General features: G+C 41.8%; 1 protein-coding gene across 2 annotated transcripts; it reads left to right on the forward strand.

Moving 5' to 3' along the window:
- Positions 1-401: 401 nt before the first annotated feature.
- On the forward strand, positions 402-12,850 carry LOC146194866 (uncharacterized). Of its 2 annotated transcripts, XM_084597574.1 has the most exons (4): positions 402-676; positions 2,175-2,263; positions 10,869-11,071; positions 12,703-12,850. In XM_084597574.1, the coding sequence occupies exons 1-3, from the start codon at positions 604-606 to the stop codon at positions 11,067-11,069; spliced, it is 363 nt and encodes a 120-aa protein (XP_084453700.1). In that variant the 5' UTR covers positions 402-603; the 3' UTR covers positions 11,070-11,071; positions 12,703-12,850. The 2 variants fall into 2 exon arrangements, 1 of the variants encoding a protein (XP_084453700.1); XR_014705932.1 differs by lacking the exons at positions 402-676; positions 2,175-2,263; positions 12,703-12,850 and adding an exon at positions 6,603-6,701 and having other exon boundaries at positions 10,869-11,008.
- The last annotated feature ends 14,102 nt before the right edge of the window (positions 12,851-26,952 follow it).

A 26,952-nucleotide genomic window follows, 5' to 3' on the forward strand; every position in this document is an offset into this window, starting at 1 on the left:
TAATTGGTTATTATATTCCTAGCATTTTGCTATCACCTGATTGATGATATGGACATGAAATTTTCGAAAACCTGCTTGATCTTTTGCTTGATTGAAGTCTAAGATTGTCGTAATTGTGTTAGCAATTTTGTGATTACGTTAGTAAACACCATTATATGTAACAGATAGTAGGCTGATTGGTTTGCAATTTTGAACGCCGCTACAATCCATAATTTCAAACTTCCCGCGTCTCGGCTGCCGATGGTACTTCTGGTTCCCATTGGTTGAAAATAAAAGAAAACTTATGCTCCATTTTTGGCTTTCAAAACTTTTCAAAAACAGGCTCACTTTTTATTATATTATTAATAAAATGATTGTTAATTATTGCTGCACTTTTGTATACAATACTACGATACTACTACTCACAAGTAACTGCTTGGCAGTTCGCATGTGTGTGTACAGGCGCTGGTCACTGGTGTGTATCAACGGTCAACGGTCTGTGTGGCCCACGGCCTATTGTATGTTGGGTTATCTTTGTGCTTTCTGCCGTATTTTACTTCTGCCTGCGTGCCATGTTGGCATCAGCTGCTCCCTGACCACAGCGCGCGTCGTTTACTAACAGCGATGGATCCGTCCTCGTCTCAAGTGTTTGTGTCGTCTCAGTATGCAGTCGAAGGCAGCGGGGAATACGTCAGTGGTAAGCCTTTCTCCACTTCTGTATGCTCTCAAGCAGTGCTTACGAGCAATAGGTGGTTACGCAGAACAGTATATTGTTTTTCATTTCCGAAATTTTCATCGAGATACTGCTTGATAAAAGCGCAAAAAGAAATTATTTGAGCTCTATAGCCGCAAGTTGCTTTGTCTCTTGTCTTTTCACCGCTGTGCAAGGCGCCGTCGACGCTTTTACCCACGACCTACTGTATAATGCTTTTACCGCTGCTACCAGACGTTATTGTTCTTAAGTAGGGTCTGCATTTCAGGCAAACATCGGAAGATTAGTCGAACAGGTGTTCATGAGACTCCCCCACCCCCCTCATGCGAACGAGGCACCCTCTGCGCGAGCGCTCACCGCAGCTGTGTGCACTTCGCACTGTCGCGTGCTCTGCTCTTCGGATAAGTGTGCTATTACATGCCAGCTGTGCTCTGCGGTGAAGGGGCGCTAAAAGGCGACGCAACTTGCAGCAGTGAGCTCGACATCGAAAATTACTTTCTCTCTTAAAGCAACAGTTAACGCGATGAAAAATTCAGAAATGAAAGACAATAAGCTGCTCTACCTAGCGCCTTAACGTTCGTTCTTTTTTTTACTGTAACCCTTCCAGGCTGACACCAACATGTCTTCATGGTTCAACATGCACTTCTTTCTGCAAACTGTTTTCTATTTCGATATACACTGATTTACTAGATGTAACATTGGTTATAAATGACATCTAGGGAAGCAATATGGCTATTTTCTAATTCCCAAAGGCTTGTTGATAGTTGTAACAAAATGAAAATTTATGTACTTTGAGGATTTCTTACACAATGTTTAAGGAAAGATTTCGAATATTTTGAATGCTTTATTGTTTATAGAATGTGATACTTGGTTTCTCGCTTTTTTGAAACATTTGAATTTTATTCAACTCAGAAAAATGTTTTGGAGCAATTTTAAGCTTTCAAACATGCCTTGGGATGAGTCATCGGCAATGTTTTTGGACAAATCAGGTTGAGTGCAACCTCCGGGTCGTTTGGTGCAGAACGACCCTTGTTAGTTTTATATATCGGAAGAGCTCAGTCAGCTTGCCTGTACACAAACAAGAGGACCTTTTAAGGAGGAAGTTTTAACTCATTTTTGCCTGTATGCTTATTGGCAATAACATGTGGAAGGGAAACAGTTTCAAGACAAGACACGAGCTTATGTCATGTAGCTGCACATATTTATCCCTTACCGCTTATAGTTTTTGTGATTGCATATTTGGACCTAATATGACAGAGCCTGAATTCATAACTTTGCCATTACGAACAGCTCAGCAAACTTGGGCAGAGTGTTGGAGCAGTTTCACGAATTCTATACATCATGCACTTGTGTTCATTTTGGTTATCGTACCATATTAGTTTCTATCCACTGATATGGTTAAATGAGATTTTCTTGTTTGCCAGGCATTTAACAAAAGCTTCTATGCGAGCTCTTCTCATGTCTTTTGTGTGTTGTCATGCAGAAGGTCTCCGAGAGCTGATGGCTTCTTTTAAGATATCGTGGACCCCAGTGCCAAGGCTGACTCTTGGCAAAGTCACCAAGTCTGCTAAGGTAAGGATTTTTCTGTCATCACGCCATGACCAGCTGCGCTCAAAAGAGCTGTACATAATAGTTAGGGTATTTATTAAGTGCAGTTTTATTTGTGATGTGGTCCAGTTGGACAGTCCATTTCTTAAAGCTGTAGCCTATACATGCAACACTTACTGTCTGGATGAGGGACCAATTCAAAAGTGCTTTGCAAGATGAGGCTAACATGTGTGCAGTATTAGATACATTGTGATCCTCTAAATAGTAAGTGAAAGTGCATGAGCAATATCACTTGGGGTTCATTTTATTATAATAGTATGATTAGCTACCACCTCCTTGAGAATCGTAAAGGTGCTTGCCGAGTAACGTTTTTGCATTGTGGGGTCATTGCAAACTGGCTATTTTAGACAACCGGTATGTCTACAGAGCAATATTTATTGAAAGGAAAATAGATAGGTCAGCTGACTACTATGAGGGTGGCAGCAGAACGCTGGAGCTGATCAACTGAAGGATCATCTATTCAACTGCACGCTAATCTGTGAGCGACTTGTCTTCTTCAAAGGCCTCATAATGTCCAATCGGAAAAGGAAATGGAAGTGCCAGGCGAATCACATTGAGATGGAAACATCCTCAAGGCATTCAAATCTTTCAAAACTCCCGATGAGGTATGTTACATTCATAATTTGTCACCTCCTTCATAGTCAGTAAAGGGTGGTGTAGCAGCTTATGGGGTGAGTTGGTGCATAATACTCAGAATTGCAGTGAAGCCTAGACAAACACATAGAAACAAACACGAAACAGGCACACACTACAAACTGTAATACAAAACTGTACCCGAATTTCCTCTTGCACACTCGGCCACAACTTCCTCCTCTACTCTCAAGTACAGCACACTCGCACACATCTTCTATCCCAAGCAGATATGTCTGGCCAATAGTAAATGTTAGCAAGGTAGCATCCAAGCAACAAATACAAGACAAAGGCTGTCACTCACATCTAACAAGAGTTAAAACTCCTGCCACATAGGCACAAACTAAAAAAAACACACATCTGCAGCTGCCAAGAATCAGGTTCACATTCACGCACAATACATCTAAACAATGAGTCCGGTTTGTGAGTTTCAACACAAAAGACATATGAAGGGAACCCTTATTTGAATCGCTGATTGCCTTGCCCAATCTGGTCAGCTGCAGTTCATTTCTTCTTCACAAGCATAAAATTCTTTTTAATTGCCTAAGGTCTTCTTATTAGGCAAGAGTCGGAATAGGATTGGCAGAGAAATTTTTGAGGCGTTATAGATACAAAAGAAAGACAGCACATGGTTCATTGATGCCTCTTTATCCTTGTGCAAAAATGAAATTTCAGTTCTTGAAGGCTGTTTATGAGTTGTTGCTAGGGATGTGTGGTGCATGAGGAATGCTTTTTGGATGAGCTTGAAGACTTACTGAGGACTTCTCGGAAGATGAGCCGGAGCTGTGAAGCCCCATTGTTTGTCAGTTTGAAGAAGACGAAGGTTGTTCCTCTAAAAAATCAATGACTTTAAATACCTTCTGAGGAATAACCTTAGTCTTCTTTAAACTGACAAACAACGGGGCTTCGCAGCTCCGGCTGGCCTATGCAAAGAGAAGGCAACCCAGGAAATTAAGAATTTTATGTTTGTGAGGAAGAAAGCTGGTGCAAAAGCAGTCGTGTTTTGTAATGAACTGCAGCTGACCAGATTGGCCAAGGTGATCAGCAATTGAAAGGAGGGTTGCCTTGATGTGTTTTTTATTCCGTTGAAACTCAGAAATCGGACACATTTAGAGGTATTGGGAGGGAATGTGAACCTAATTCGTGGCAGCTGCAGATGTTTATTTTTTGTTTAAGTATGTGTCTGTGGCGAGAGTAGTGACTGTCTTGTTTGGACGATGTGAGTGATGATCTTGGTTTTGTATTTGTTGCTTGGACGCTACCTTGCTAACAGTTATTGTTGGCCAGACATATCTGCTTGGTATAGACCAGATTTTTTTACCCTCACGCGCAGGCTGCCAGCGCGCTCCTGCTCTAGACACCAGGCGACGTATGTATGGGGACTGCGGGACCGCAGATCACGCAGGCGCCTCGCGTTGAATATGCGTGTTTGTGAGCAATCGTTGTCAAATTCTGCGGTTAACGCGCTCTACCACTTACGCATGTAGGTGTGTGCTGTGCCTTGCTACTCACATTTGTCCTTGTTCTACATAATACAACAGCATTTTGAAACGCACTGTCCTCTTGACGCAATATACGAAGGTGGGCTACCATGCAGGTTGCGGACTGTAAATCAGCGTTCATGCGCAGCAGTGGCGTATTTTTTTTCTCGGACTGCCCTTCACAAGCATTGAATGCATATGTCTTGCTTTTTTACTTCTTTGATTCTACGAATTTTGGACCAGACTCCATGGTGTGAGATGTAACCGGATTGGCGAGCTTCACGCTAAAGGTTGCTTAGGCAAAGCGTGTTTTCGGCCACCAGTGGTTCGTCTTTGGCTTTCATTTGCCATTCCTAACGCGAGTTTAAGTCCGATTATAACAGACGCTTGGGCGAGTTGGGCAATCCACAAGTGCAGACAGCGCAAAAAAAAAAAATGTGGAGCTACGTTTCCGATGTTTTTTTGTTTTTTTTTTTTGCTTGGGCGGTCTGCACTCCCACTAACAGCAATTCAAATTTTTATTTCCTTATTTCAAAGAGAAGTCTGCATGAACAATGGTTGAGCGTAGTAGCTTTTTGTGATTTCTGCCTAAGACTCAAAAACATAAATTCATTACATGCTATGACCTGGCCGAAATGGCTAAACAGATCTTTCACATACACCGAAAGCATCTAAATAGAGAATATTCGTATTCAGCCGCTACTGTGTTATTTGTTCAAAACTTGAAAGAAATAGAGAAACTGTGTTGTGCCTTTCAGCGAGTGGCTCTGTGGATAGGGCTCTCGACTGCTGAGCCAGAAGACATGGGCTCGATCACGGAAGCTATGGCAGCTCTTCGATGAAGATGAAGCTGAAGGCGCTTGTGTGGTGTGCGATGCCAGCGCACGTTAAAGAACCCCAGGCATTCATTAACTTTCCGGAGCACTTCACTACGGCGTACCTCATAGCCGATGCCACTTTTGGACGCTAAACTTCATATACCACATAAAAACAGTTGTCATGCTCCAGCTAGTATTTCTTTGCTGCAGTTTCTTCCTTTCGCGTGTATGACAATGTACGTGCAGCATCAAAAAAAAGTATCATGCTTGACATAAAGGCACTACTGTTTAATAGGTGCTAGATTATCCAGCGATGAAAAGAAACGATCCTAATGCTCCGTTGTTTATAAATAAAGCGCAACAAAACTTGCGTGGTGTTAGCCTGTCGATTCCGATGAACGAACCGCGATAACTTGTTGGTATTACTGGCACAGTCGTTGATCGTACATCAGCTGCCTTCATCAACAAGGCACCAGACAACCTGCATTCACTTTCATCTCGATGTATACTGTATTCCTTTAAGTATAAGTGATTGCATTGTTTATTACCTACTGTGTTCATTCAGTAGCTCTCTTCGAGCCATCCTACAGTGGCATCCACCTACCATTTTGGCATAATCGAGGATGCACTGCTCAATTTTTTTTTTCAAGGAATGGGAGGATGTCGTCTTGGAATGATGTATATTCATTCTTATTGAGTTTATTTTTGTTTTAATTCTCTTGTTTTGGAGGTTTTTTATATGTAGACATTTTAGCAGCAGCCTACATAACCACAAATAAAGCCCTCAGAAATGAAAATATGCACATACTGTTTACTTCCACAAGGCTCAACCTCATTACTCTGTCCATAGAAGGCACCCTAAATATTCTTGTTTGATGTTTTTGGACACTACGTAAATAATGTTTGATAAAACTGCCACATACTTGTTTATCAAACAGAAGATAGTCGATGGTCACTTAGGACAACAAATTGGATTCCAAGGTAACTAAAGCATAGCAAGGGTGCAGCAGAAAGTTGGGTGAGCGGATGAATTTAAGAAGTTCACAGGGGTCAAGTGGATGCAGCTAGCAGAGGACCGGGTTAATTGTAAGAATATGAAAGAGGCCTTTGGCCTGCAATGGATATATCTTTGCTGATATAATTTTTCCAGACCTGCTACTAGTGTTGCTTTACTGTCTATTACATACACCCTATAATGCTTTTTGCGCTATAAATACCTTGTTGCCTGCTTTTTGTCCTTTTGTACATACATGGCTACATTATTAGAAGTAGGTGCCGTACATGTTATTGTCATTGCAAAAGGTATCTGGAGTGCCACTTGCTAATGTCAGTCCATACAAGTATCTCATATTTGACCTGTATTTTTCACCTTCCCTTTCAGTCAACATGGCTCATGCGAAAGTTGGCAGCCCCCCCCCCCCCCCCCCCACCTCTCCGCCTCGTGTTCAGCTCTTTGAAGTCACGGGAAGAAATGTAAGCTCCTAACAAAGCTAGAAGGCTGTAACTTTTGATCGTTCAAGAGTATTAGTTAACGTGTGCATGTTGTATGATGTGACATGTTCTGCTTATCCTATTTAATGCAGTTACATTTGGCCTGGAAAACTAAAACAGCACTTTAATATGGTGTGGTGCTAGCACAGACTTCATATATTTTGACAGGTGCATGGCTTTAAGGCATCTGTAAAATGAAACTATCTAGAAGTATCCTGTTTACTCATTTATAATATGCATCCATGTATCACAGCAAGAAAAAAAAGTGGAATGCCTTGAATTTTTCTGGGCACTGGATTTTCATGGCCAAATCTCAATATTATGAATCATGTTGGGCTAAAATGGTTCATTATTTTGAATTATCACGGTACTGAAAAATTAGTGGTTATAAGGGAGTGATCTAATCTTGGTATGAAAATGATGTATCTTGGCAGTAGAGACATGCATAAAAGCCAGATCTGAAATGAAAATGTTTCACGAACTTCAAAGCTGCTTCCTTTGAAGAAATAAGTTATTTTCTTCTACTGCGTGGACCACGCGACTGATTAAAAACCTCTATACCTTCCGCTTTGTCCAATGCTTCATCGGGTGCATACTTCATTGCACCGACTCTCTCTGTTTGCTAACATATTTATGTTAACGTGTTTGTAGTAACGAGATTTGAATGTACTTGAATGAAAATCTAGCTACTTGGAACAACCAGATTTATTGCAACCGCTCATCACTTGGAGTGATATAAATGGTGTCAAAGGATGATTTGCCTTTCTGACAGGTGGCTGGCTGTTCGCCTTCAAAGTGAAGTTCATAATTAAGAATCTTGATTGGCTTTGAACACTCTGCGTTAACCCTTTCTGCAGTCTGTTCTGTGCATGAAATATTTAACTTAATATCCCGACTCATCGCCCTGCTCCCCTTAAAATATTCAGGCAAAACCGTCATTGCCAACCTCTAGGAAGAGTCAGTCACAGGCCGAAGACATTCCCGCTAATTGTTTTTTTTTTATTTGCTTATTACGCACTTTATCTGCTTTCAGTATAGCCCCTTTGTCTTTTGGTTGCTGTTTTTCTTGTATTTGGTATTTGCGTTTTCTTTTGAACCAGCATTGCTTTTTGTTATGTGTTTTGTACTGCGGTAACTTTTGGGCGTAGGCTTCCAATTGAGCTCCGGAGCTGCACTTGCATGAGACAAGCTGTAGATTTCATAGACAGTAAAACATTGTTTTGCGAGTCTTCCGAGCAAGGTAAGATCCCATAAGTTTGTTTTGTTTGTGTTTTGTGGAGTTCAACGCCCCAAAGCGACTCAGGCTATGAGAGACGCCGTTGTGGAGGACGCCGGAAATTTCGACTACCTAGGGTTCTTTAACGTGCGCTGACATCGCACAGCACACGGGCGCCTTGCTTTTTGCCCCCTTCGAAAAGCGGCCGCCAAGGCCGGAATTCGATCCCGCATCCTTGGGAATAGTTGTCTGCGCCACCCCGGTGGGGAATAAGATCCCATGATTAAGATCGTCAAACCGCACTAGATGCAGAAAAAAAGGAATGAATATTCTCTAGATTTTGGTTTTTTGTTCAGTCCCGGAAGTTTGAAAAATTAACCTCCTCGGGTTTATGGCTCACATTCTTTTTTTTCTTAGTGTGATAGCATGCCTTGCAATACAAAATGCTTACTTACAAAAACAGGTACATGCCAGATTTTTAAAAGAAATATACTAAGTGCCGGTGATAGATGGCCCCTTCTAGATTTCCTTTGGATCACATTCATACTGTCGATGTTCACATCTTTTCATTTTTTTGTGCCGAGAGTAATGTTTCCTCCCTGTTTAATGGCTCCAAAACTTCATGCTGCTGCTAAGTGCAGTTTTTTTTTTCGTTCAGCTGCTCCAAATATGGATATTACTACTCCAAAAATTAAGATTTTGCTGCTCTTAAAATTGTTACAAATCCTATTTCAGCTGTTACATCCCTGCATTTCTGTACTCTATTCTTAACTTTTACCCAAAATTAATTTTTCTCCAAAAAAGGGACACTTCACTATGTAGTGAATAAAGGGGGACGGAATGGAATCCAGTCTTCAGGCCACGAAACGCTTGTAATTCTTTCAAGATTTTTTTTTTGTCTTCCTCCACTTGCGAATGCACAACTCTTCGACGTCATTTTGTTTTGCGGGCAGCTTTGTTGCAAATTTCCAGTGGCTATAGACCAGATTTATAGCTGCTCCCGGGCGCGGCCATTTTTTTGCCGGCGCGCCGCCACGTGGACACTTCCTTGGGGACTGCGGGACCGTGCCTGTTCAGTAGCCATGTTCAGCTAGCGTTCGGGAGCTAGACAAAATTGCCAAAAATATTTTCATGGCATGATTGTGTTGGAGCAAGTTTATTTTCATTGTCGTAAAGTTAAAATCGACTAATTATTAGTGGGATTTAGTACTACATTCACGTTAACTGTGTTTGATGCTCAGCATGCAACTGCACTATAATGCTGTCATTTTGGTGCCTTACTGATGACAAAATGTCTGAACAATTGCAAGCATTACTCTTGCACCCCGCTGGGGTGGCGCAGTGGTTATGGCGCTCGAATACTGTTCCCAAGGATGCGAGATCGTATCCCGGCCGTCAACGGCCGCTTTTCGATAGAGGCGAAAAGCAAGCTGCCCGTTGTGCTGTGCGATGTCAGTGCACGTTAAAGAACCTTTAGGTGCTCTAAATTTCCGGAGTACTCCACTGCGGCGTCTCTCATAGCCTGAGTCGCTTTGGGACGTTAAACCCCACGAACCAAACCAAACCATTACTCTTGCATACGACTCGCATATAATTTCACTTTTAGTGAGCTCTTCCTTCATACTAGCCATTTCGAACCTCACCAATTGCGCTGTGCTGTTGTTAGCGTGGTGTGTGCCATTAACACCAACAAATTATCGCGGTGTGCGCATCTGAGTCGACAGTGCAGTGACCACTGCCTCCCCCTTCCCCTGGAAAAAATTTGCAGTTAACCTGCACCCCCAAAGCTGCTGTATAGTTAAGGTAGGTTCTAGAGCTGTGCACGGGCTGGGGCTGCTCAGAAGCCCTTGGGCTTGGTCTGGGCCCAGGTATATTTATCTTGGGTGGGCCGGGCCGGACACCCTGATCACGAACACATGCAACATCTGCAAAACTGCGAATACAGCCATAGTGCGATAGGTGTCTAGAATGCACAGCATTTTCCCGTGCCAAGCTGGATGGGGAATGTTATTGAAGCAATATTAAGCCATTTAAAGGAGCTAACATTTAAGTCGTAACCATGTGAAGCGACAATCCTTGGCGATGAGTCGTGCCATCACTGCGCTAACTCCTGTCGTTGCCACTGGTGCACACTGCACAAACGTGACTGCAACAGAGCAGCGCATTTTCAGCGTTGCTCTGTTACTGCTGCCTCGCGGTTTGGTCTAGGGAAGTACAGTTAGGCTAATACTCCATTTCTAACACTTAACAGCATGAAGTACGATTATAACACTGATGAAATTTCATGTAACACATCTGGTTTCTAATGGAAACACCACATTGGTGCGTGGTGTGCTCCTGCACATCGATGCAGACTTCCATTGCAAGCAGTGACTTCGTCCAGCTCCTTTTGAAAGTAAACAATATCTAGCCACTCTATATCCTTTGTTTTCCCTTATTATCCTACCAATCAATCGACTCGATGCCCTCGTATGCGCATGGACGAAATGAAGTGATCGTCTGCAGGATCTTCCTTCGTCCAAAACGGATTATAGAAAAAACTTGTCGCAAAAAAGGCCAAAACGGAAGTTGAATACCTCAAAGCCTTCTGCAATTGGCTGTCCGCGAATCTGATTCCGGGCAACGACTGCTGAACTCAAGGATGCAGGATCGAATTCTGGTGGCAGTGGGCACAGTTTGTGAAAAGCAAGGCGCCACTGTGCTGTGCGATGCCTTGCATGTGGAAGAACCCTAGGTGGTATAAATTTCTGGAGCCTTCCACTGTGGCGTCTCTTATAGCCTGAGTCACTTTGTGATGTTAAACCACATAAATAACCACTGAAGTACTTTTTGAACTCATCTTAGTGTTGCAAATTCTCATTATGGATGACTGTGCCTCTTTTTTCCACCCTCTATATATACATATTTTATGTGTGCCAATTTTGTGCTTGCAGGTTCACTTTGGGTCGAATCTGTACATCAACGAGAGAAAAGTTCAATTTATCACAAGCAAGAAAAATGAGACAAAAGTGGAGCGGGAAATGGTGATGGTATTTCTGGACACCTGCGGAGTTGAGAGAGAAGCCTCACGGGCCAGCATTGCAGAAGGACTGCAGGCAGTGTTCCAGAGATGCCGGCAACCCCTGAGAAAGTGATGGTAATCATGACTAGGTTTCGTTTTATGCTTGTTGCTGAAATCAATGCTGCAACAGCTGTGCCAATTGTGCCATTTTGATACAGCAGCATAATTCTGCGTGCGCAAAACTTGCTGAATTTGCACCAAAATGCGCCGAACGGCCGCAAAAATTTGCCATGCTCGAAGACAACTTTCTGCGACCGTGATATAGCCAGTCGTGACGTTTCAGACACTCCAGCATGTCACTGGCCTTTTATTTTTATTTTGAGATGGCTTCATGCCGTTCTAACGCCTACCCATATTTTTCTTTCTAGCATTCACGTGCTTCCTCCACTTTGAGTACGCTGAACTGTTGCGGTTTGAGGATGCTTCAACGCACGGGTCACACACAGTTCGTGCGGTGAAGTATTCTTTAATGCATAGAAGCCATTTGTAACGAGGCACCACTGCTACTGCGTTGCATTGCTAAAAGGGGCGTGGTAGTATTTTTGATTTTGCAGTAATACTTCCATGCTTTGTTTTAAGCACCGCATGCTTTTAATGGATGTATCTTGTTTTTTTTTTATGTCGCTTCTGGAAGTTTTCTGTATTTTGTTGGGCTATTCATGTGCAGCAAGGTTGTTTTTAATCAGTCTAGTTGATAGACTCAAGACTCACTTTCCCGTCAGATAGTGTAGGAGATGCATCGGTTATGGCTTCTGTTGGTGATAATAAATTGGGGGGGTGGGGTGGAGGGAAGGCATCGGCATGTCGGGAAACGCGCAGCAGCCAAATTTTGAATTCCATAACACCACAATGTAGCCCAAGACTGTCAGAATGTAACATTTATGGATGCCGGAACATCTAAATTGCTCTGTGCACGAAGTATATAGCCTTGCTTATACGAATATATACGACTTGATTTCCTATCTGCATTTGGCATTTGCCCTTTCGCCTTTGGGTTGCTTTTTTTTTGTGCTTTTGAATGAAGATTTTTGTTTTTGGTACTGCGCTCGCATTTAAGCACAGGCTGATAGCAGGCTGATGGCTTTGAATCTCGACTGGAGCTGTCGTCGCGCGACACAAGCTATGAATTTTGCAGACAGTAAAATATTGTTTTAAAAGTCTTGCAAGCAAGAATCTCTGAATGAGATTGTCAAACCGCGCTAGATGCAAAAAAAAAGCACATTCTTTAGCTTTTTGTATCCTTTTTTTTGAAAAATTAACCTTGGTTGTATGGCTAACATTCTTTTTTTGTTTGATGCCACGCCTTGCGGTACAAAATGCTTACAGAAAGAGGTGCACGCCAGATTCTGGAACGAAATATGCCAAGCGCCTGTAATAGGTGGCCCTTGCTAGATTTCCTTTGGATCACATCCATACGGTCCGATATTCACATATTTTTTGTTTGTTTGCCCCGAAGGTAAGGTTTCTTTTCTGGCTAATGGCTTCAAATTTAAATTCATTCTGCAAAGCGCAGGTTTTTTTTTCTCCTATAAGCTGCTCCAAATACGGATTTTGCTGCTTCAAAATTGCTACAAATCCTATTTCTTCTATTGCACCCCTGTGAAATGAATGTTAAAATTAGTGGCAGATCAACAGTGTAATTCTGAACCATGACCTTAAACACCATTTTGCTTCTGTTACTTATGCATATCTTCTCTTTTTTTTAGATCTAATACAAAAGGTGGTCACTGAAAACCCAAGTGACATGTCGACTGACAAAAGGATCTCGGACCGAAAAGCCATTGATGATATGTTTGCAGAAGTCAGTCGTGTGGGCCGTCAGAAGGAAATGTGTGAAAATAAAATTGCATATATCATGCGAAGCTCTACGTTACAGTCAATAGGAACAGGGCATCACCCGCTTCTGTGCAGGGTGTATTCTGTCCTGCATGCTAGTATCACGTGTGGTCTGTATGCTGGCTAGCTACTGCCAGTGTGCCAGCAGTGTCACCTAGTGTGCCAGTGTAGGCCATATGACAGTGTAGTCCAGCATGCCAGTGTATTCCAGCATGCCAGTGTATTCCAGCATGCCAGTGTATTCCAGCATGCCAGTGTAGGCCAGCATGCCAGTGTAGGCCAGCATGCCAGTATAGGCCAGTGTGCCAGTATGCAGTGCCACACTGGTCCGATAATCAGGTATGACACTGGCCCAGTGTCTCCCAGTGGCACTGCGTTTTCCAATAGGGTGGAGTGGAAGCGTGGGCGAGTTAGTGTTACATAGTCAACGCAATATCCTGTTTAAAATTTTGTATAAGAGCATTGCGAAAATGGATTCCAAATAGCAAGTGTGCTTTATCCAGAAATATATAGTTATGCCCTATATAAACATTATGCCTTGAGGATTCGTCACAACCGTAACTCAAATCAGCGTCTCTGTTTCCTATTTGATACTCTGGTTTTGCGATCTGCAACCATGACATCACTGTTTATGGTATACTAACTATATTATGCGTAGAAATAATATGAGCAGGCGTAATAGTTGTAGCAGTGTAAAGTGACAGTTCCAGTGATCACAAAATCTTAGCTTTATCAAACGTTATTCGTATATGATAACGAGGAACAAATGAAGTCAATTTCGAGCAATAACATCGCTTGTTTTTTTGTTAGTTCGCGCGTGCCCAGCCTCAGAAGTTGAAGTTCGTAAATTACAAAAGTAAGGAAAAATGCGGGACCGTCAAATTCTTTTTACGTTTGAGAAGGGTTGACCTAGCAAAATAAATTCCAAATCGCTACCAAGAGAGGAAGCACCACGCACGCGACCGGAATATTCTCTTGTGCACTTCAGAGTATGTCCGGCGGCGGAAACAACTAAAAGAGCCGGAGGGAAGTTGAGACAGTCTTGAAGCTACATGTACAGAAGAAGAATTCGAACTAGGATAATTTTCAACGCGCTTAGGGCGCCCCTTTCTAGTGTCCAATTTCGATCCTTTGCATTGTCAATTTCATTATTTAGACGTACGTAATTTTGCATTCGCATCCAGTTTGTTTCTGTTTATTTGTGAAGAACAATTGGATTTACATTTATTGTTGCTTACTAATAGGCGCCTACCTCCATATTCTGCGTCAATTTCGCCTAACCAGCGCGCTGAATAATTTTTTTTAGATCACCCTTGGGAGAAACACTTGCGAATACATGCTTATGGTTTTGACCGACCCAAGGTTTGCAAGAATTTGTGTAACACGCGGCTCGTAAAATGCCGCTTTTGTTTTTAGATGAGGTGTGTGAAAGCGATTGCGAAGGTCGATTCGACCTGAGAGTCCTTTGAAGGCGCTTTTCACTTTGTTGTTTTCCACTTTCATGTTCATCGAAAATATCCTCGACTACTAGAGCAGCTGATCTCATGATTTCCCTCTATATTAGGTTCAGCACCATTGAACCCTTCTAATTTTCTTGCACATGAACTGTTAGTGCTATAAGCAGCTTTAGTCGGAAGGGACAAGAAAACTCTCCATCCAAATTAGCCGCCATAACCTACTGTATAGGAATAATGGAAACAATATTGAAAAAACTACTGAATGCTCTACCAAAAATAAATCAGTGCATACATTAGTTCTTTTCTTCGTTCCTGCGTGGTAACTATTCAAACAAGATTTGGAGAGTATAGTGAGAAAAAGGGCTGCGACAGGCCGCAAACGAGCGAGTAAAAAAAAAAACAATGTTTTTCTGGCATCTATTTTGAGAGCAATTAAGGAAATACGAAGTGCATCGAGAATAGGCAATTTACAAAAAATGAAGCATGCAATGCCTCCCTTAATAATATGAATAGCAAGAAAGAGTTCGAAATGAAACTACAGTTTATTTACCCAAGCTTGGCTTAATTAGAAACGGACATAAAATATGGGCATGGATACAAATTATATACAATTTCCAGGGAGAGGGTTGTTGGCAGCATTGATCACATTTAGCAGGCACAGGGTCCTTGTCGGCTTTGTTCTCATCAAACGAAGCTGCCGCAGGACTCGCTTTTTACACAAGCACAACAATGTCGTCTTCATCAGAGTCACCGTAGGAGTCATCAGGATACGAGGCAGACATGATTTCCTCCGCTTTCTTTATCACCACGTTCACGAAAAAGCGCCAGCGCAGGCACAAGCTTTGTCGACGGAAACGCATCAAGTCCATTTTGCTGCGGGAAACAGCCAGGATTCGGCAGGCGTCGATGTAAGTCGCTTCACAATATGCGGTAGTCGGCTGAGAGACGCACGCAGATGGAACTGAACCATTGTTGCCACAAGCAAAAGGCGATGTTGACTCCATGACTCGGCAAAAGTTGAGCAGGGACTCGCGAGGCCGCACGACTGAAGCTTGGCTGCAACAAGCCAAGAATGGCTTGTTTCATGAACCACTACACATTTCATGTGTCTAAGATGGAGAGGGTAGATAAAACTGGACTGGTTTAGGGAAAGCAAAGTCTTTACCCTTTCCTTCTCTAGTCGGGTGGAAGCCCGGCTGTTCACTCCCGTTATCTTATCTCTACAGAGAGAAAAACATATTCAGAATCAGCTGCTGGTGACCCACTTTTGTTCTCCTGCGAATTACAGACTGACATGGGCAGGAGAGGGCCCTAAGCAGGACAGGTCATGGTTAAAAGCATGTTCAGCACAGGGGAAGATGAAGAATGAGGACACCACACGCAAAGCTCTTAATGTAATACCGCCGGCCATGTTTTAACAGAATAACGCGGCTCAAACTACCAAACTGGCACTAAGCACAGTTTCGAATACCTGTCTATAACTTAAGCGTAAATGTATAAACTGTGCGCATGAGCACAAGGCAATGCGCGTTAGTGTCGGCACTGGTACGGTTTGAGGCTGAAATCACATGCGGCAACTTAGAATTCCAAAACCCGAAGCAGAGCAAAGTCCGCGAGTTAAATTAGCGCTTTTCGCAGCGCTGTGATTCCTTTGGTAGTGCTGGCTCACCGGCAAAACCTATAGTTTTTTTACAACTTTATAGTGTATTGACGCGGGGCTTTTAAAGAAAATGGCAAAACTTTTTTTCTCCCGCCATGCGTGAGTAAAAGTTTATTTGGCGCGTTTCGGCACGCCGCTTATTATGTGTGCTTGTGTTTTAAAAAAAGTAATAATTTTGCTTATAATACTCGGTAGCTGAATTGCAATATTTTAGCATTTTTAACGCTCGTCATAAAAACAAAAAATATCGATAGCCGATAGCATCTTTTCCTGCTTTATTTTTTGATGGAGTGGAAGCATGGCGAGTTAGTGTTACATAGTCAACGCAATATCCTGTTTAAAATTTTGTATAAGAGCATTGCGAAAATGGATTCCAAATAGCAAGTGTGCTTTATCCAGAAATATATAGTTATGCCCTATATAAACATTATGCCTTGAGGATTCGTCACAACCGTAACTCAAATCAGCGTCTCTGTTTCCTATTTCATACTCTGGTTTTGCGATCTGCAACCATGACATCACTGTTTATGGTATAGTAACTATATTATGCGTAGAAATAATATGAGCAGGCGTAATAGTTGTAGCAGTGTAAAGTGACAGTTCCAGTGATCACAAAATCTTAGCTTTATCAAACGTTATTCGTATATGATAACGAGGAACAAATGAAGTCAATTTCGAGCAATAACATCCCTTGTTTTTTTGTTAGTTCGCGCGTGCCCAGCCTCAGAAGTTGAAGTTCGTAAATTACAAAAGTAAGGAAAAATGCGTGACCATCAAATTCTTTTTACGTTTGAGAGGGGTTGACCTAGCAAAATAAATTCCAAATCGCTACCAAGAGAGGAAGCACCACGCACGCGACCGGAATATTCTCTTGTGCACTTCAGAGTATGTCCGGCGGCGGAAACAACTAAAAGAGCCGGAGGGAAGTTGAGACAGTCTTGAAGCTACATGTCCAGAAGAAGAATTCGAACTAGGATAATTTTCAACGCGCTTAGGGCGCCCCTTTCTAGTGTCCAATTTCGATCCTTTGCATTGTCAATTTCATTACTTAGACGTACGTAATTTTGCATTCGCATCCAGTTTGTTTCTGTTTATTTGTGAAGAACAATTGGGTTTACATTTATTGTTGCTTACTAATAGGCGCCTACCTCCATATTCTGCGTCAATTTGGCCTAACCAGCGCGCTGAATAATTTTTTTAGATCACCCTTGGGATTAACGCTTGCGAATACATGCTTATGGTTTTGACCGACCCAAGGTTTGCAAGAATTTGTGTAACACGCGGCTCGTAAAATGCCGCTTTTGTTTTTAGATGAGGTGTGTGAAAGCGATTGCGAAAGTCGATTCGACCTGATAGTCCTTTGAAGGCGCTTTTCACTTTGTTGTTTTCCACTTTCATGTTCATCGAAAATATCCTCGACTACTAGAGCAGCTGATCTCATGATTTCCCTCTATAATAGGTTCAGCACCATTGAACCCTTCTATTTTTCTTGCACGTGAACTGTTAGTGCTATAAGCAGCTTTAGTCGGAAGGGACAAGAAAACTCTCCATCCAAATTAGCCGCCATAACCTACTGTATAGGAATAACGGAAACAATATTGAAAAAACTACTGAATGCTCTACCAAAAATAAATCAGTGTATACATTAGTTCCTTTCTCCGTTCCTGCGTGGTAGCTATTGAAACAAGATTTGGAGAGTATGGTGAGAAAAAGGACTGCGACAGGCCGCAAACGAGCGCTTAAAAAAAACAATGTTTTTCTGGCATCTATTTTGAGAGCAATTAAGGAAATACGAAGTGCATCGAGAATAGGCAATTTACAAAAAATGAATTATGCAATGCCTCCCTTAATAATATGAATAGCAAGAAAGAGTTCGAAATGAAACTACAGTTTATTTACCCAAGCTTGGCTTAATTAGAAACGGACATAAAATATGGGCATGGATACAAATTATATACAATTTCCAGGGAGAGGGTTGTTGGCAGCATTGATCACATTTAGCAGGCACAGGGTCCTTGTCGGCTTTGTTCTCATCAAACGAAGCTGTCGAAGGAGACGCGTTTTTACACAAGCACAACAATGTCGTCTTCATCAGAGTCTCTGTAGGAGTCATCAGGACACGAGGCAGACATGAGTTCCTCCGCTTTCTTTATCACCACGTTCACGAAAAAGCGCCAGCGCAGGCACACGCTTTGTCGACGGAAACGCATCAAGTCCATTTTGCTGCTGGAAACAGCCAGGATTCGGCAGGCGTCGATGTAAGTCGCTTCACAATATGCGGTAGTCGGCTGAGAGACGCACGCAGATGGAACTGAACCATTGTTGCCACAAGCAAAAGGCGATGTTGACTCCATGACTCGGCAAAAGTTGAGCAGGGACTCGCGAGGCCGCACGACTGAAGCTTGGCTGCAACAAGCCAAGAATGGCTTGTTTCATGAACCACTACACATTTCATGTGTCTAAGATGGAGAGGGTAGATAAAACTGGACTGGTTTAGGGAAAGCAGAGTCTTTACCCTTTCCTCCTCTAGTCGTGTGGAAGCCCGGCTGTTCACTCCCGTTATCTTATCTCTACAGAGAGAAAAACATATTCAGAACCAGCTGGTGGTGACCCACTTTTGCTCTCCTGCGAATTACAGACTGACATGGGCTGGAGAGGTCCCTAAGCAGGACAGGTCATGATTAAAAGCATGTTCAGCACAGGGGAAGATGAAGAATGACGACACCACACGCAAAGCTCCTAATTTAATACCGACGGCCATGTTTTAACAGAATAACGCGGCTCAAACTACCAAACTGGCACTAAGCACAGTTTCGAATACCTGTCTATAACTTAAGCGTAAATGTATAAACTGTGCGCATGAGCACAAGGCAATGCGCGTTAGTGTCGGCACTGGTACGGTTTGAGGCTGAAATCACATGCGGCTACATAGAATTCCAAACCCCGAAGCAGAGCAAAGTCTGCGAGTTAAATTAGGCGCTTTTCGCGGCGCTGTGATTCTTTTGGCAGTGCTGGCTCACCGGCAAAACCTTTAGTTTTTTTACAATTTTGTAGTTTATTGACGCGTGGACTTCTAAAGAAAATGGCAAAACGTTTTTTCTCCCGCCATGCGTGAGTAAAAGTTTATTTGGTGCGTTTCGGCACGCCGCTTATTATGTGTGCTTGTGTTTTAAAAAAGTAGTAATTTGGCTTATAATACTCAGTAGCTGAATTGCAATATTTTAGCATTTTTAACGCTCGTCATAAAAAACAAAAATATCGATAGCCGATAGCATCTTTTCCTGCTTTATTTTTGATGGAGTGGAAGCGTGGGCGAGTTGGTGTTACATAGTCAACGCAATATCCTGTTTAAAATTTTGTATAATAGCATTGCGAAAATGGATTCCAAATAGCAAGTTTACGTTATCCAGAAATATATAGTTATGCCCTATATAAACATTATGCCTTGAGGATTCGTCACAACCGTAACTCAAATCAACGTCTCTATTTCCTATTTCATACTCTGGTTTTGCGGTCTGCAACCATGACATCACTGTTTATGGTATAGTAACTATAATATGCGTAGATATAATATGAGCAGGTTAATAGTTGTAGCAGTGTAAAGTGACAGTTCCAGTGTTCACAAAATCTTAGCTTTATCAAACGTTATTCGTATATGATAACGAGGAACAAATGAAGTCAATTTCGAGCAATAACATCCCTTGTTTTTTTGTTATTTCGCGCGTGCCCAGCCTCAGAAGTTGAAGTTCGTAAATTACAAAAGTAAGAAAAAATGCGTGACCGTCAAATTCTTTTTACGTTTGAGAAGAGTTGACCTTGCAAAATAAATTCCAAATCGCTACCAAGAGAGGAAGCACCACGCACGCAACAGGAATAATCTTTTGTGCACTTGAGAGTATGTCCGGCGGCGGGAACAACTAAAAGAGCCGGAGGGAAGTTGAGACAGTTTTGAAGCTACATTTCCAGAAGAAGAATTCGAACTAGGGTATTATTTTGAACGCGCTTAGGGCACCCCTTTCTAGTGTCCAATTTCGATCCTTTGCATTGTCAATTTCATTATTTGGACGTACGTATTTTGCATTCGCATCCAGTTTATGTTTCTGTATATTTGTGCAGAACAATTGAGTTTAAAATTTTTGTTGCTTACTAATAGGCGTCTACCTCCATATTCTGCGTCAATTTGGCCTAAACAGCGCGCTGAATATTTTTTTATATCACCCTTGGGAGAAACGCTTGCGAATACATGCTTATGGTTTTCACCGACCCAATGTTTGCAAGAATTTGTGTAACACGCGGCTCGTAAAATGCCGCTTTTGTTTTTAGATGAGGTGTGTGAAAGCGATTGCGAAAGTCGATTTGACCTGAGAGTCCTTTGCAGGTGCTTTTCACTTTGTTGTTTCCCACTTGCATGTTCATCGAAAATATCCTCGACTCCTAGAGCAGCTGATCTCATGATTTCCCTCTATATTAGGTTCAGCACCATTGAACCCTTCTATTTTTCTTGCACGTGAACTGTTAGTGCTTTAAGCAGCTTTACTCGGAAGGGGCAAGAAAACTCTCCATCCAAATTAGCCGCCATAACCTACTGTATAGGAATAATGGAAACAATATTGAAATAACTACTGAATGCTCTACCAACAATAAATCAGTGTATACATTTGTTCCTTTCTTCGTTCCTGCGTGGTAACAATTCAAACAAGATTTGGAGAGTACGGTGAGAAAAAGGACTGCGACAGGCCGCAAACGAGCGCGTAAAAAAAACAATGTTTTTCGGGCATCTATTTTGAGAGCAATTAAGGAAATACGAAGTGCATCGAGAATAAGCAATTTACAAAAAATGAAGCATGCAATGCCTCCCTTAATAATATAAATAGAAAGAAAGAGTTCGAAATGAAACTATAGTTTATTTACCCAAGCTTGGCCTAATTAGAAACGGACATAAAATATGGGCATGTATACAATTTATATACAAGTTCCAGGGAGAGGGTTATTGTGAGCATTGATCACATTTAGCAGGCACAGGGTCCCTGTCGGCTTTGTTCTCATCAAACGAAGCTGTCGAAGGAGTCGCGTTGTTACACAAGCACAACAATGTCGTCTTCATCAGAGTCACTGTCACTGTAGGAGTCATCAGGACACGAGGACGACATAATTGTCTCCGATTTTTGTATCACCATGTTCACGAAAAAGCGCCAGCGAAGGCACACGCTTTGTCGACGGGAATGCACCAAGTCCATTTTGCTGCGGGAAACAGCTAGGATTCGGCAGGCGTCGATGTAAATCGCTTCACAATATGCGGTAGCTGGCTGAGGGACGCGCGCAGATGGAACTGAACCATTGTTGCTACCAGCAAAAGGCGATGTTGACTCCATGACTCGGCAAAAGTTGAGCAGGGACTCGTGAGGCCGCACGACTGAAGCTTGGATGCAACAAGCCAAGAATGGCTTGTTTTATGAAGCACTACACATTTTATGTGTCGAAGATGGAGAGGGTAGATAAAACTGGACTGGTTTAGGGAAAGCAGGGTCTTTACCCTTTCCTCCTCTAGTCCTGTGGAAGCCCGGCTGTTCACTCCCGTCATCTTATCTCTACAGAGAGAAAAACATATTCAGCACAAGCTGGTGGCGACCCACTTTTGCTCTCTTGCGAATTAGAGACTGACATAGGCTGGAGAGGTCCCTGTTCAGCACAGGGGAAGAATGACGACACCACACACAAAGCTCTTAATGTAATACCGACGGCCATGTTTTAACAGAATAAAGCGGCTCAAACTACCAAACTTTCACTAAGCACAGTTTCGAATGCCTGTCTATACCTTAGGCGTAAATGGATAAAAGGGGCACATGAGCACAAGGCAATGCGTGTTAGTGTCGGCACTGTTACTGTTTAAGGCTGAAATCACATGAGGAAACTTAGAATTCCAAAACCCGAAGCAGAGCAAAGTCTGCGAGTTCAATTAGGCGCTTTTCGCGGCGCTGTGATTCCTTTATCAGTGCTGGCTCACCGGCAAAAGCTTTTGTTTTTTGACAATTTTCTAGTTTATTGACGCGTGGACTATTAAAGAAAATGGCAAAGCTTGTTTTCTCCCGCCATGCGTGGAGGGAAGGTTATTTGGTGCGTTTCCCCTTACAAAATTGTCTATGATCACTTTATGCGATGTCTTTAGACAATATGATCATAGAAGCTATCGACCATCAAAAGAAAGTCTTTAGAACACGTATGATCTATGCATGACCTTTCTTCCGACAATTGGCCACCGTGATTGAATAGAATGTATTTACATAGAACATATTTATACCTCCTATGTTTATCCTATTGATAGCGTATATGGACACTGTAACGACTGTGTTCCGATAATTGGCGACCGTTATTTTAAAGTTTCGTGTTCATACAAAGTATTAATATTTTGTGTAATGCTAACTATATTTCAAGTGTCCAATAATAATGTGTATTTTATTCACTGTTCACATTCGTGTAATATTTCGTGAAAAGTGAGAGTGGTGAAAGAAACCAATGCAAATTAATACCTTCATTTATTGCACAAACCACTGACACAGAAACACTTGATTTCCGATGGCAACGACATTGTGTGTTTGATGTAGCAGCCATATCAAATTTAACATGGTGTCACCTAGAAAAGAAATATACATACTCAAAATTTCTCTGCCAATTTCACACGCTTTGTGCTAGCATCACACACATCTCTCTTCACTCAGATGCCTCTTTTTCCTCAAAATATGCTAACAGGTTTCCAACCACTTTCTGTACAAACTAGTACCTGCAAAACACCCTCAGGAGATGGAGACTATTGCTGTGTTTAGTTGTATTCCTTTTGATCCTCTATATCATTCGACATTAGTTTATCACAATAGGGGCCCAGGAAACAAATGAGTGAAATTTACACGCCAGTATGCTTGGTCATCAGATAAACTCTCTCCTCTGCCATTTGCTACATCAAGCAAATACAATGTTGAGTGGCAACGTATCAGTATGTACACATACATTTTGGTGCATGCTACCAGAAAGTGATGCAACTATGCCTGTTTGCTCCCATTTTTCCTGAGTGATGCCTATGTTAGCCATAGCAGATAACACACACCTAAGTAATTACTGAAGGAGACCAGCTACACCAAGCACCTAGATGAATACAAGAGCAATGATAGGGAATGATGAAGTATATTATAGTTACCCTACAATATGTAGTCACACATACCTTTTGCTACTTATGCAGGTAACAAGTCTCAATAGTGTATTCCCAGAGAGTAAGAAAATAAGAAAGTGCCACTCATGCCAATCTTTTCCTTTCAAGAGCTTGTCACCAAGGTAAAATCTTTATCACATTTAAAAGCAAAATTTAGAATATTTCTTTTATAAGAAGTCCACATGGATGCTGAAGAAACTACGCTGCTACGTTCCACTGCTACTTGTCCCGGAAGTCAGGTTGCCTTGTTACTTGTCAGCACAGACCACGGCAAAAGGGGGTCTCCAGATATGGTCGAATGAAGCAACAAGAGGATTGCATGTACATATGAGAACACTAGTCAGAACAGCACGAAGAAAGATTTTTGAATAATAAAGGAAAAGTCAAATGCACAAGCAAAAGAAACATAGGAGGAGTATTACATATGGTTGCTGAGTGACAGCATGAAAAGCCCAGAATTGGAAACGCAATGCTCCACTGAGGAAAATTACATAATCATAAAATACATAAATACATAATAATCTAGGTATTCTTAGAAATAGTGGCAAGCCTTATGTAGGCACTATCGTTTGGAGATACGTGGAAAGACAAGTAAGATGGGGTGGTAAAAAATGACTGGTTTGGTTTATGTGGTTTAAGATCCAAAGCAACCCAGGCTATGAGAGATGCTGTAGGGGAGGACTTAAGAGCGTACGACGAGCTGGGGCTCTTTAACGTGCACTGACATCGCACAGAACATGAATGCCTTTTTGCTGCAATTTTGAGGTTACTGCTGAACTGGTCGTACTCAAAACAGGTTGGCGCTACTTTTATTTAAATTTAGACAAGGTCATTTTGAGGATACAAGACTTGCATGTGTCCCAGACACATTCAGGGAGACACTTTGGCGCTGTACAAAGGCTTAAAACGTGGAGAGCTTGTCTCATTAAAACCCACCCGGCCCCGCATAATCACTTTTTGGTACCTAGTATTGCCTGCTTTGGCTCGTCAATAGTAGGCTACCGACAATAGGAGCAAAATTATTTCATCCTTACAAAATCGTGCAGCTTACTGCTGGAATATTCAGTCACACATAATTTTTGCTACATGTGCAGTTAACAAGTCGTAATAGTGTATTCCCGAGAGTAAGAAACCAAGAAAGTGCCATTCATGTCCATACTTTCCTTCAAGAGCTTGTCACCAAGGTAAAATCTTGATCACATATGAAAGTCAAATATAGGAGAAATACCTGTCTTTTATAAGAAATCCACATGGATGCTGAAGAAACCGTGCCGCTACGTCCCACTGCTACTTGTCCCGGAAGTCAGGTTGCCTAGTTTTTACTTGTCGGCACAGACCACGGCAACAGGGAGTCTCCAGATATGGCTCAATGAAGCATCAAAAGGACTGCATATGCATACGAGAACACTAGTCAGAACAGCAGGAAGAAAGTTATTTTGAATAATAAAAAAAGGAAAAGTCAAATGCACAAGTAACAGAAACAAACAAGGAATACTTCATATGTTGCTGAGTAACAGCATAAAAAGAGAAGCACAGAATTAGAAATACAATGCTCCGCAGAGGCAAACTACAGTAAAATGCTTGTGCACAAAATTCTCTTCTAGAGTGGAGGATTCATTGATATATGCAAGGGGTTACGATTATCTATTGTGCATGCATACGATACTATAGGAATACATTACTGTCTGGGACATCAACCTCCACACCACCAGGTATCAAACTATTTCAGAAGTTTATGAAAGATTTCTATGCAATGACAGGAAGATCTTTCACTATCAAACACAGTTGCAAACAACACTAAAATCTAATGAGCCCATGTATGTTTCTCTTAAAAATGTGTGGACGAAGGAAATGTAGTTGCTGCTCCTTTTATTTATTTACTTGTAACTAATACTGCATCATTTCCAGCTATAGCATGCGTGAACACAATGCAAACAAACAATAGAGGTGAGCAAGCTTATCTAAAGATTTAGAATGACTTTTTGTAATAAAATGAACACAAATCATTTAACTAGCCACGTACAGGAGACAATGCATGTACTAAAACAGAGCTGCACAGATCTAAGAGCCTTAAAAGCTCTAGCAAAACACCCTTCTTGTCACTGTTGCCTTTTCACAAACACTACAGGCTGGCCGAGAGCTAGTTTAGATACAATACCCCTATTTATTGCATTCAAACTGATCACTTTTTCAAATACATTGATAAACACAGGTACACATGGCTGAGCTTTCAAAACATCATCTGTTGGACAAAACCCTCATTATACTCTTGGATAGGTCTGGTAATAAAGATCAGCATGGCGAACAGCCATTCGGCGCTTCCATGCGCTATGCAAGCTTAATAGCCTTATCAAATCTTACAGAACACTGCTGTAATTTTCAACACCTGAGAACCAAATTCCATGGGGGTTTGAAGGGACATCTTTGAGCAAAGTTCACTGTAGGATATTGCCCCCAAAAAACCCAATCACAACAATCTATAAACACATGTTCGACAGCCTCTGGCTTTCTGCACAAAATACAGTTCACACCCCATGGCAGAAAGATCTCGCTCTGCCATCTATGCTTATCCAGGCAGAACCCAAACATGCAATTTAAAAAAGAAGATTTTTAGCAGGCTGTAAAGGCATTCGTTTTACATGTTAGGATGCGTTATTATTTGATAAACACAAAAGGGCCGCCACACTGATACTTCCCTTCGTATTGCAGCCCACCCCTTCTGTAACAAGCCCCTTCATGTTTGCAGAACTCAAAAACACACAAAACAATCTAACAAAAAATGTTCTCTAAACAGATAAATATCAACATATTACTTTTATTATTGCTAGTGACTATTTGGCTCTAGGGTTAACGGTGCATTTATTTAAGTTGTGAATAATATGAGCTCGGAAGTTAATTGCAAATCTTGGTGACTAGCAAGAAAGTAAATATTTGTGTATATGTTGCTTTGAGCAAAGTAAATGTTTTCATTTAGTCACAGAAAAACAGAATACCACTTGAACGAACGTCACTTCGATGATGTATTCAGTTGTACGAACTATATTAAACCCCCCCACTGAAGCTCTATTGAACACTATGCAAACGCACTTCATTTTAACAAACTTCAGTTATCGCTCATTTCAGTTCAACGAACATTTTCCGCGGTGCTATCCTATGTCTTCAAAGTCATACTGAGCGCTTAAAAAAGCACAGTTCGCACTCTTTGTAGCATATTTTTATGTTAAGAATCACTCTTCATTATCGCGTCAAGAAAAGTGGCGTTATTTAGCTTTAAAGTGAATTGGCTGTGTAAACTAGCTTATAACCAGATGAATCCATAGCTGTCTTTGCACGCTTATTTAGCTGTACAGTCATAGCCAGTCAAAGCCATATCTTCAGCCCTACTAGGCCCTTTAGCTCCAAGAATTGCGAATGTGTGCATTTTGGTTAACCATGATCTGCTTGGAGAAAATGAAAGCCTTTTCTCCTCAGCAGGCCGTTGTGATAGGCAAGATTCTCAGGAGCTTGCACAGTAATCAAGTTCAAAACCCCTGTAGTCCTTTCAAAAGTGCTGCGAAAGGTTACGCATTCTTCACTTGCAAATCAGCGCAGTGACAAATAAATGGGCCCAGATAAGATTTGAACAACCTAAAAATCTGTGACAGATTTTCTCTTCTTGGGCTCCAAAATTACCTCCGAAGGAGACTGCAGCCATGAAATTAGGAGACGCCTACTTCTGAGAAAGAGAGCAATGCTTAGCCTTGACCGCCTAGTAAAGAGCAGAGACATTAGTCTGCCAACCAAGATCCGTATAACTCGTGCT

The sequence above is a fragment of the Amblyomma maculatum genome, chromosome 3, assembly GCF_055883805.1.
Source record: "Amblyomma maculatum isolate TAMU_Amacu chromosome 3, ASM5588380v1, whole genome shotgun sequence".
Taxonomy (NCBI): domain Eukaryota; kingdom Metazoa; phylum Arthropoda; class Arachnida; order Ixodida; family Ixodidae; genus Amblyomma; species Amblyomma maculatum.

Excerpts from the sequence above, each read along its gene's own strand:
- LOC146194866 (XM_084597574.1), top strand. The coding sequence starts at position 604 with ATGGATCCGTCCTCGTCTCAAGTGTTTGTGTCGTCTCAGTATGCAGTC. Across the intron at positions 677-2,174 it reads CAGCGGGGAATACGTCAGTG|AAGGTCTCCGAGAGCTGATG; the intron begins GTAAGCCTTTCT and ends GTTGTCATGCAG. Across the intron at positions 2,264-10,868 it reads AAGTCACCAAGTCTGCTAAG|GTTCACTTTGGGTCGAATCT; the intron begins GTAAGGATTTTT and ends TTGTGCTTGCAG.